At 40.1% G+C, this 11,922-nt stretch overlaps 1 protein-coding gene across 1 annotated transcript; it reads left to right on the top strand.

Annotated features, from left to right (window-relative positions):
* Positions 1–2,353: 2,353 nt before the first annotated feature.
* metap2a (methionyl aminopeptidase 2a) lies at positions 2,354–11,808 on the top strand. Its single transcript, XM_038738726.1, has 11 exons — positions 2,354–2,540; positions 4,941–5,036; positions 5,148–5,210; positions 5,432–5,534; positions 5,966–6,127; positions 6,218–6,399; positions 7,261–7,355; positions 7,444–7,540; positions 8,848–8,951; positions 9,134–9,249; positions 10,578–11,808. The coding sequence occupies exons 1-11, from the start codon at positions 2,384–2,386 to the stop codon at positions 10,828–10,830; spliced, it is 1,428 nt and encodes a 475-aa protein (XP_038594654.1). The 5' UTR covers positions 2,354–2,383; the 3' UTR covers positions 10,831–11,808.
* Positions 11,809–11,922: the final 114 nt, after the last annotated feature.

Here is an 11,922-nt window from a genome sequence, read left to right as displayed (position 1 = left end):
TTCCACAACTGTATCTGAACACCCCTGAAGCAAAAGGCTGAACCCAGCTGACATTCATTCTTATAAGCAGACAGATATAAAGAAACCCACACAGAGCGAGGGAGCTCTGCGAGAAGAGGAAGTGAAATGCTATTTTTACTATCAGTGCTTTATTTTTGTCTGATCCATCTCTGCTGTCTGACTGGACACAATGGAGGGCTAGCGGTAAAGCGAACACATAGCTGACCACACGTGCACAATCCTATTGGGAGTGACATATTTGTATCTAAGAACGACTCATGATGAAATAGTCCCATTTTTCTGTGTTTACAGGGGCACACTCAGTGGAACTTGTTAAAGACACTTTATGGATTCAAAGAACTGTGTTGCTGTGAGGTTTAAAATCTAATACCTGTACGGGTATAGTACTAAAAAAAGGTTGATTTTCTCTCATGTGAGGGCAATCTATAAATATGTTTCATATGACGTTGCTATATGAGTCTGACAGCCCTCATGTGTGTCCCCCCCACCACCCTTCCTCCATCTTCCCAGTCTTGTCACCATGTCGGCCTTGTCCTGACCCCTCCTGCGCCCTCTCTCTCTCTCTGGGGTGAGGTCTACCCCCCTCTTCCTGCATTTTCCAACGTGAAATAAAATACTATTCTGGAAGTGTTCGTTGTATCCTGAAGTTTTTTCTGAGGCTCAGTTTCAGAGGCTCTCACAGAGTTGCGGCGGGGGAGGGGGGGGTTGAACAGGTTTGGTGAGTTACTTGATATGTTTTGTGGGATTTTCCATTTGTCTCACCCACAACAGCTGGTGCTCCCCTTTAAAGCCACTCCTGCTTGTGGAGACTCACACAAAGACCTGATGAAGTGGACTGACGACTTGATATACAACTGCCCCTGTCGTGGGATTTTAATACATTAAAGAAGGGAAACGCCATATTTCAGTAACTTGAGCTCTGACATTTTAGTTTGGCATTAAACGCATCATAGGATTTGACTCTCACTAAAGCCACCCATACTGAAATTGTCTTTTCTGTGAAGACAATTAAATGTGCATCTAGTGGCATACATGCTTCTAAATATAAAGCAGCACACAACTGAATTAGTGACGTTTCTTTAGGCTGTTTACTGCTGTAGCTTTGCCATCTAGTGGTCAGATGTGTGACTGCCACAGGTGGTTGTGGCAATGTCATGGTGACATTTCTGTGTATAAATTGACTTTATGTAAATAACCATATATAATGTTATGGTCTATTTAGATATAAAAATTGTGTTTCTATTATTTATTTGCTTACAGATCACAGATTTAATCCAATCATTTTATTTTATTTAACCTAACTTCTGGTATTATTATTTACATCATCATATTGTTGCAGTCTATCAGTTTATTTCTACCTCTCCACAGGTTATTTCCTCACTAGGCTCACTGCTCAGTGCACAAGCTCCGCTTAAGCTGATTCCACATGTTTTACTTTGTGTTGCCTTCAGGTGCTCCCTTTAAGATCCGATTTCGGATGGACATGTTTAAAAGTCCAGTTATGAATGCTTTTGGTGGCATTTAAAACATATAATACACCTGTACTAAAAATAGACTCTCATAAGCTGTTGTTTTATTTTAAAATAAACAGTACTTTGTTCATGTGTAGCGCAGAATGAAGAAGAAAACACAAACTGTGGCACATACTCATACTGTATAATAAAGCATACATTTAATTAACACTATTTTAACAATACATTGTTAAACAAATAGTAAAATATAACCCGAGATGGGCAAAGATACAGTAAAATGTATCTATCAAATATATATATGTATATATATCAAATGTATGTATCAAAATAAAATACAAAATACTGTAAATACATAATGCAGGGAAGGCTCCACAATCACTGGGATGCAACTACTTTGTGGTAATTAATACAAGTACTAGTATCAAGGATGTCACTTTGTGTTGCAAAGTAGTGGGGTCATAAGGGCTCAGATTAGGGGTGTGATGAAACACTTAGCTCATGAGACGTGACGATGCACAATATTGGGTTCACGAGAACGAGGCAAAAAGATTTTGAGGATTAAACACTTAATTTCCTGCGTTCTGGAGACATTTTCTGCACTGATTTATGGTGGAAATGTTTATATAAAAGGACACTTTTCTCAAATAATCTTCATTTGCTATTTAACATTTCTTGATTCAATATTTCACAACATTTTTAACAAATGATTTCAAAAAGTGCTGGGGACAAAATCAGCCATTTCTGAAAGTGGTCCGCAGTGTAAATGACACCTTGAAACCAGAAACACGAATTGATAACATTTGTAAAAACACCGAGTGTCCGTGAACGCAGCATCACACACAGCACTCCCACAGTCCCTCGCGCTTCCTTTTCCAGCAGCGCCTGCGATCATGGCGGACGTCGTTGCGGAGCAGGTAGTGGACCAGAAACCAGTTCCCGACGGGGAGCTGAACGGGGAGGCAGACGACAGAGAAGACGCAGATCCTGTGGAGGAGACCGCGAAAAAGAAGAAGAAAAAGAAGAAGAAGAACAAGTCCGCAACGACAGGTGAGGCTGGACCGATCAGCTTGTTGCTAACAGGCTAGCAGAGCTAACGTTACTTATTAAAGCTGAAGCAAGTTAGCCAGTTAGCAACCGGAAGCCACGGGAAGGTGACTTCAAAATAAAAGTGTCCACTTTTATTAACGATACAATAATAAATTTACATCTTATTTAATTTGACAAATTCTAAAATACTCAAGTAGTTAAGTCGGGTACAAAATTTAAAATAAATTATTTTATTATTATTTATGAAAATTTTGAGTAATAGAAAGTACAACAAAGACCAGTAAGATTTAATTTTAGCACGAAAATATAAGTAAAGTTATTTATTGTTATATCATCCTTCTTGATGTTTGAGGAGGAAATTGTGAGAATGGAGTCTCTGATTTCAGTAACGAAACACACAAGGAGTTTTAATATATATATATATATATATATATATGAAATTGGAGCTTCATAGTATTAGTAAAGTAGTTAATTAAAGACATGCAAAAAATTGTGTTTCTCATGGCGTTTACAAAAACAGCAGCCTACATGTGTTATTGTCATTACAAAAGAATAAAATGGTTGGCAGGATTAAATCTGTTTATCATTTAGAAAGAAACGTATCACCTTTTGTTGATCAGAAATGTTTTATATGGCAAACTCATTTGGACATATTTTGTCTGGCATGACACTAGAGCACCACTTTAGAATAATGTAAATAATGCAGGTTAGATTGTCAGTGTCAAGGTAGCGCTTGGTCCTAAATGGAATGTTTATTTTGAAAGTTATGCCGGAAGGTGGGTGTTGAAACCCGTCCAACTTGACGCTGATCCTTATTAGCCATGCGGGTTGAGGGCAGCAGGGATGGTGTTGCTGGGGCGCCTGTCAGGCCTTATGAAACACGCCGGGCTTAAGTAACAGACACATGCAGGACCAGTGACAGTTAATACAGGTGAAAGAGAAGAATCACAATAATCTGCTCCTTTTGGTAACTGATTTCATTGCTGACTGCGCTGAGCCTCAGCCAAGTTTTCCTGTTTCGTAATTCCCGTTTGCGAGAGTTATTATGTAAGGAAAGATGACCCTGAGGGTGATTTCTTTAATAACTCAACAGAATATAAACATCATGAACATATGGTCGCTTATATCCCCATACACCACATCTTTTAAATTAACTGTGTCCTGTTCATCTAATGTGTTTGGATTACATTGAAAAGTTACTTGGCTACTTAGTTGTTCTTACATGTCCTTTAAGAAAAACCTGAGAGAGACGTAGTGTTTGGGCTGAATTATTTGCAGAATTGTGTGAACTGTCATTAAAACATTGCTGAAGTGAATACAGGCATGATTTGGGTTGTTTGTTTTTGGGACACAATAAAAAAAACAACCAACAAATCATATAAACCTATAATTTTCCTTAAGTTTTTTTCCTTATTAACTACAAATGATGTATAAATTATGTTACTGCTGAGAATTTTTGACACAGTTTCACATTTTTAAAAGCGATGTCCCGATCCAATCTTCTGGATCGATATCTGGACGGATCCAGTGAATTAATTAAGTGGATCTGGTGATCATGATGATGACGGAGCCACTGTAACAGATAATGTCTGTATTTTAAACCTGGAATACATATTTTGGTGCCGAAATGACACCAAAAGCCATCGACTGATCTGTGCAGTAGACTTATTCCTTTGGAGCAATGGTGTCTGTCAAAATTACGTCCACAAAAAGTGCTTCTTTTTTGCCACCGCCAGGCTCAGCATGTGTCAACATCATGGAAAGGATGCCTACGAGTGACACCCTTTGGTTTTAACAAGAAACAGAGGTCTCGTTCAAGGACAATTCTCCCTCTTAAATCCTGTGAGAGTTGCACAGTCTGAGCTGGTTAGTGTCACAAAGAAGCACTTTTTTATGGACGGTTTGTGGCTGCCGGCTGAAGCCATCTGCTGCACCGATTCCAAAACATTTTTTACCTACTAGTCAACACCAAAATATGTGAAAGCAGGGCCCAGGTTTTCAAATACCCAAATTATCCTTTCAATTCTGTTTCTTCGTAACATTTGTTTAAGTCTCAACAGGCTGCTGGTTTATGTTTTTGTCTTTTTAAATGATGCAACTGATTTTCTATGCAGTGCCGTATAAAGATCTTAAATTCAGGAATTGTACTCAGTGTTGGTAGATATCTCAAGTTTAGGTTTTGTAATCGTGAGAAAATTGGATCTGCCTCCTGAGTAGAAATTGGTTCATGTGTGAATGTTCTGCCAATATAAGAATTTGTATTTCTTGTTATACCACTTTTGTTTCGCCCTCTCCTTTCTGCTGCCTGTGCTGATGCAGCACTTTGTGCCTGCTGCTAGTTGGTTGCTTATCAGACTGTGTATGTGTTCTTGTTGCTGATGATGCTTGTGCCCGCTGCAGGCACTGAGGCGGAGGCTGATGTAGTGGCCGAGGTGACCAAACAGCTGGAGAAGCAGGCGATAGAAGACAAAGAAAAAGAAGAGGATGGCGAGGAAGGTGAGCGTCTTTAACACCCTGATAACACACACCCTTATCTGGGCTAAAACACACCACATGTAAACATCACACTTGGTCGTCGGTGTGACAACAGTATCTTCACCCGCACAGATGGAGATGATGGAGAAAACTCGGCAGGGAAAAAGAAGAAGAAGAAAAAGAAGAAGAAGGGACGTAAGTTGACCACATTTTAATTTGTTAGCACTGCAAAAAAATATGTTTGGAGTAAAGGCTCGACTTCATGCTGCAGTGCTGTGAAAAATAATCCTGTTTTATAATCTCACAGTCAAAAAGAGCAACGACTGTCTCTACCTGAAGCTTCACTGTGTCGTGTCTGGTGTCCTGAATTGAAACTCAGAGTCAGTCTGATGGGGTGTTTCCTTTTTTCCTTCTAGCGAAATCTCAGACTGATCCCCCGTCTGTGCCCATCTGTGAGTTATACCCAAATGGAGTATTCCCCATCGGACAGGAGTGTGAATACCCCACCGTGCAAGATGGGTAAGCACTCACACCGTCACCTCTACTGTTATTTGGGCAGCTAGTTTCCCACATGGAACATTTTATGTTGTTTTTCTCTTTCCTGAAATTCCCATCAATACAGTTGTTCTCCTATTATTTTGATATTTTCATTCCTTAAAAGCCACCAGAAGGCAGGAAACTAAATGTTTGCCTGCTTTGGTTTTTAAATCCTCCCTATTCTTGAGGTCACAGGTTTGGCAAGTGTGAGATCAGGTGATTTTGGCCCAACGATGAGTCAGGAGGGACGTTGCTGTTGTTATGTTGTAAAACCAGTTACGTTTACTTTCACCTCTGACTGTCCAGGATTATCGACCCATTGAATGTATCTTTGGCTGCACCTCACAAAAAGCAGCGCTCTTGCCTCGAGGCCCGTAATAATGTTGTGTGTTGTTGTTGTGTTCTTCTCCCAGTCGCAGTGCAGCGTGGCGTACAACCAATGAGGAGAAGCGAGTGCTGGATAAAGCCAACGAGGAGGTGTGGAATGACTTCAGGCAGGCGGCCGAGGCCCACAGACAGGTCCGCCAGCACGTCCGCAGCTTCTTGAAACCTGGCATGACCATGATTGAAATCTGGTGAGGCTGCCTTTATCGCTGCGATTCTCTTCATCAGAATTACCTTTATGTGTACGTGGCAGTTTTTTAAATCTACTTCACTACCTTCAGTGAGCGATTGGAGGACTGTTCTCGTAAGCTGATAAAGGAGAACAGGCTGAACGCCGGCCTCGCCTTCCCCACCGGCTGCTCCCTGAACCATTGTGCTGCCCACTACACTCCCAACGCCGGAGACACCACCGTCCTGCAGTACGACGACGTCTGCAAGATTGACTTCGGCACGCACATCAACGGTACCGAAGAAATAAAGTGCTGCTTCAAGTGCGTTTTGTGCTGATTCTGAAAAAGAGGATGCATTCAAGGCCCGCTCCATTTCTATAATGAGTAGACGGAGTAGCTGCCAGAAAGGATTTACATTTCCGGCAGCTAATGGTTTACATTCATTACGTGTATGAAATGAAAATCCAATTGTGAGACTCTTGAGACTTGTCACAGAAAGGTAATTCATCACACTGTTTGAGAATGGAAACGGAAACAAATGGCTGCCTGAAAGGAAAAATATGTTTAGAAATCCAATACCCAGGATAATGATTTGCAGGATGGTTAGCTGTAATGTCGTGTCGTTTATAGTAAAGTGTGTGGAACATGCAAAATCAGAGGTACGGGCAATTCTGCTGTTACAAACTTTAGGCTGCTTACTCTGTGTTTATTTCGTTTATTTCGTCCTTTTAGTTAAAACAAGATTTCTCAGTGAGATGAAATCAAGAGAGATCTGTGCACAAGATGTACAATATGAGCGTATGACAGAAACTCGCACATCATTTACATGCACAGAACAGTGGTTACACAGTGGTATAATATTTTTGTAGCCTATTTTATTTGTGAGGAACATGGTTTTTCTAAGTTTTGTGTCATCAGTCTTCTAATTTTATCCATTATTTCCACATGAAAATGATCTCAAATGTTGATGTTTTGTCAACTTTAGAAAATATGCTGCTTAAAATTAAGCCATAACCTAACATGTTCATCTTCTTTGCTGATATTCTGTCCCTGGAGGTTTGACAAGAAGCGAAACAGTTTCAACATAACCTCAAAAACAAAATCTGCTTGACATGCATCAACTGACAGATGTTCTGCTTGGTGTCTGTTTGCAGGGCGAATCATTGACTGTGCCTTCACTGTCACGTTTAATCCAAAGTATGACAAGCTGCTGGAGGCTGTGAGAGACGCCACCAATACAGGAATAAAAGTACGACTTGGCACCAACACCCCTCACTCTGATGTGTTTTATCTGCACGCTGCCTGAAGCTCACGTTTTCCTGTTTTGTTTGTTGCAGAATGCCGGCATCGATGTGCGTCTGTGTGACGTTGGAGAGGCGATCCAAGAAGTGATGGAGTCCTACGAGGTCGAGCTCGATGGCAAAACATACCAAGGTAGGTTCTTCTAACACGAGTCTTTAATATTCCCGATGCCGAGTTTGATCTGATACTTAGATTTTCCTAAATGTGGATTAAATACTTGATCCAAATACTGAAGAATGCAAAACTGTAAAGTTTATAAATTACTGATATCATATAAAGGATAGATTAACTTGAAGATGCAACTCCTGAAAGTGGTCTGACGATATCTGCTAGAGAGAAGACGGCTCATTCTGTTGGATTTCTTAGAACTCTTGCGGCTGTATAGCGAGAGAGTAAAAGAGTGATGCTTCTTTTACCTCGTGCATAATCACGTAATAATACAGTGTTAACCACAACAGCCAAGTTTAATTTTGTCCTGCCATCAAGTTACTTATTTACAACTCAGATGACCTGCCGCTGGCAACGTTTGTCATTGTAACTGGTGAAAGTTACAGTCAGTGCCGGCTAAAAATTAGTTTGTACACTGTTCTATGCAAATGTTATGAGAGAGAGAGAGAGATTACATATTAGTTACTATTGGCGCTTAGTGACTCTGGGTACTTTGCCAACCAGGGTGTCAGAGCAGCCACCTGTGAAGTCAATCATTTTTCACATTCTCGCTATATTTTCACGCCTGTGTAGTGAAATGCTGCACTGTAGATCCCTGCTGTCGATTAACGAGAGCAGCGCTGCAACACTAGCAGGCTGAGGTGAGACAGAGCAAAGAGAGGATCGAAATTTGATTCTTAGCCAGTACCAGTCTATTCAAATATGCCTTGATTGGCCTCGATATCAGTCTTTGGGACATCCCTACTGCAAATACAGCAATAACAATGTTTTTTCTGCATTTTTTTTATTAGAGACAGAGCCATGACAGGAAATGAGAAGAAAATGCTTTTGAAAATTTTTGTTTAAGTTGATCTTAGTTTCAAAAACTTTATTTTACAATATAGCTGCAATTAGTCGATTAATTGATTAGTTGTCAACTATTAAATTAAATAACAACTATTTTAACAATCAGTTAATCGTTCCGAGTAATTTTTCTGAGAAAAAATGCCTATGTTCTCTGATTTCAGCTTCTCAAATGTGAATATTTTCTGGTTTATTTGCTCCTATATGACAGTAAACTGAATGTTTTTGGGTGGGAAAATGATCGTCAGATTAATCGATTATCGACTGTAGTGTCTCAAAATATTGCCCTGTTAAAGGCGTGAAATGTGTGTATATATAATAACCTGTACAATCACAAAAGTACTGTTGTTTTACATGCCATTCACACATGTACTAATATATTTGTCTTGTCGCCTGTTTATTTCTGAAACTTGTTTCTTCTGTTCCAGTGAAGCCAATCCGAAACCTGAACGGTCATTCAATCGGCCAGTACAGGATACACGCTGGCAAGACTGTGCCCATCGTTAAAGGAGGAGAAGCAACGAAAATGGAGGCGAGTTAATTATGACCATTCTGAGTAATGGTGGCTTTTCTAAAATACTATATATGTTTTAATTATAATGGCTCAGATTCTTGTGTTTTCAAACACATTCATGAACTCTGAAGCTATGAGTGTAAGGCCTAAAAGGCTTTTCCAGTATCAGAAGTTACTGATTGTGTGTTTTCATGCTGCAGGAGGGAGAGGTTTATGCCATCGAGACATTCGGCAGCACAGGTAAAGGTGTGGTCCACGATGACATGGAGTGTTCTCACTACATGAAAAACTTTGACGTCGGCCACGTACCCATCAGGTAAGAGCTTGTCTGCCTTTGTGATGTGTTCACAGCCTGAATCCACTCACAAAGCATGAACCTATTATCTTACGTTAGTATAGTGTTCATCCAGTTATTTACCAGTTTGATACAACTACTGAAGATTGATCAAGGCCCTTTTTCATTATCCATTATCTGTAGCAATTTGTTTTGCATTCATGGACTTATCTCCTTACTAGACATAATTTATAAATCATATTTTAAAAAGCTTTTTTATCTCTTGCCTCAGAACTCTAAATTTTTATCTGAATTAATGGGACATCATGTACAATATCATGTACATAATCATTGAACATTTTGAATTAACCAAATATACCTGTTCTTGAGATTTCATCTGGTGTATGCATAGCTATATGCCACTTTTAATATATATCCATATACAACTCACCAAGAAGCAACTTTACTGTTCACCTTGTTTGTTTTTTTGGCGGTGTGTGTATTTCAGATATGTGTTTATATTTTCACGCTTTCTTACTTTGTACTGCAACTGCTGCACATAAAGTCTTATCTTAAAACATTCATCCTCAATGGAAACAAGAAAACTACAGAAGTGGAGGGAATAAGCACTTTTAAGCACAATTGCCTGTTACCGTGGTTATTGTAGGTCAATAAAGGGAGTAAAAATCATACCATGTGGTTCAATTCCAAATTAATAAGGTTGCTATGAGTCGTGACAGTCCCTTAAATTGTAATTTAATTCTTGATTAGTTGCATTATACGTGTACCTGCTGCAGTTTATCTGACTCCTGCAGTCTCAAGATGTTTTTGACATGTCATGGCCCACCCTAATGCTGCGTTCCAGGCAACTCAGACCTCCAAATATTTGTGAACTCAAAATATTTATATATATTTATTATACCCTGACTTCACAAGTAGAAATACATACTATCATATAGTAAAACCTGTTCTGCATGTAAATTGTTGTAGAAATATGTTGCCAATGTTATTAGGTAGCTGGTTACAGTAAAGAATCTCTGAAAGTTGTTTTCTCTGCACAAGAGTTTTACAGTTAATGTTAAAAATACCAAAACATTAGGATTATAGCCTACAAGACTTGACAATGACTTCATGTTCGGCGTCATGCACCATTCATGCACCTGGAAGGCTTTGTGGTCGGAAATCGGATGATATACTTTTTTTCCCAATTTCCCAGTTCCGAGCAGTCTTGAACGCAGCATCAGTTCTAAGGGTTGACACTTCATCATTCACTTCCATGATGTAGCTGAACACTGAATATTTAAATTGTGGTCTGGGAGTCTGTCGCTCTGGTAAAATAACCGATCTTTTCTTCCCTCTTTCCTCAACAGGTTGCCCAGAGCGAAGCACCTGCTGAACGTAGTGAACGAGAACTTCGGCACGTTGGCGTTCTGCCGGCGCTGGCTGGACCGTCTCGGCGAGAGCAAGTACCTGATGGCCCTGAAGAACCTGTGTGACCTGGGCATCGTGGACCCCTACCCTCCCCTGTGCGACACCAAGGGCTGCTACACTGCTCAGTTCGAGCACACCATCCTTCTCAGGCCCACCTGCAAGGAGGTGGTGAGCCGGGGAGACGACTACTGACACCCCAACCCCACCCTTCAGCACCACCGCCCCACCCGTCACCACCACACAGCACCTCCAACAACTCCTCCTTCAGAGAAACAACACAGAGCTTCTAAAACAAGACATGGTCATCTCAGAGGAGCTTTGAAGGATGCCAAATGCTACTGTATTCTACCCACGATGCACCACTCTCACCTTGCAAGGAAGGAGGACTGGCTTTCTGAGTTTTCTATCATCACCCACAGCTAAATAAATTGTAAACAAGTCAACACGTTTCTGTTGGAGGAAGTATTGTAGTTTCCTTCACTGTCATGTGGACCTAATTTTACAAAACCATTAAAGGTAACTGTCAAACATTTATTTAAGCTGCCTCTGAATCTAATGCACCCTCGGTATTCAGAGACCGCGAGCGTGGGAATCTCCCTTACACCTGCCTTTTCATTTTCAAAGTTTCTACGGCTTCACTCTGAGCCTCCAGTGCTTTAGTGCTCGAGTTAAATTAAGCACAAATGCTACTGATGGGTTTAAGAAGTGGTTAGGCCAGTGCATGGCCAGAAATCTCTGCAAACAGACAATTCCTAACATTTAAAGCTCGGGGTGTCGTAGTACAAAACGCCATCTTGCTACAGACACCGTGCATATGCAGATGTATGTTTAGCTTCTATCGCTACAGGAGGGAACTCTGCACTCTGGCCCTCCTGTCGTCTTTTCTTTGATATTTTGTAAAATATCTTTGAAATGGTTGCCGCCCCTTTGTTCCCAATTACAATGCTTTCATTTTGAACTCCCTGAAAATTTTTTTGTAAGGAAAAAAAAAAGATGATTAAAATGAATTTGCTCTTTGTGGCTTGTCGTCTTCAGATGTCTCTGATCACAATAGAAGGAATGTAATCAACAGTATATGGAGGTACAACTGGCAAATGAGTGACGACAAGAAAGCAAATAAAAAGTTTCCAAAATGTCAAATTATTTTTAAGCAATAAAGGCAAAAGATTGGCTTGTTCCAGCTTCTCAAATATGAATGTGGTCAAATTGTTTGCTGAAATAAAGTGTAGCTACTTTATCTGAACTGTAAAGTGAAACTAATAGTTTTTGCTTTGATAAGTTAGT

This window comes from Micropterus salmoides, unplaced genomic scaffold (assembly GCF_014851395.1).
Source record: "Micropterus salmoides isolate LMB-PRFRI ecotype aquatic unplaced genomic scaffold, ASM1485139v1 Ms_hic_scaffold_23, whole genome shotgun sequence".
NCBI classification, from domain to species: Eukaryota; Metazoa; Chordata; class Actinopteri; order Centrarchiformes; family Centrarchidae; genus Micropterus; species Micropterus salmoides.
Note: the sequence above shows the minus strand (reverse complement) of the source record. Positions and strands in the feature narration are given on the sequence as shown.

Coding starts and splice junctions, on each gene's coding strand:
- metap2a (XM_038738726.1), top strand. CDS start 2,384: ATGGCGGACGTCGTTGCGGAGCAGGTAGTGGACCAGAAACCAGTTCCC. Junction 6,400..7,260: donor CTTCGGCACGCACATCAACG/GTACCGAAGAAA, acceptor GTCTGTTTGCAG/GGCGAATCATTGACTGTGCC. Junction 8,952..9,133: donor GAGAAGCAACGAAAATGGAG/GCGAGTTAATTA, acceptor TTCATGCTGCAG/GAGGGAGAGGTTTATGCCAT.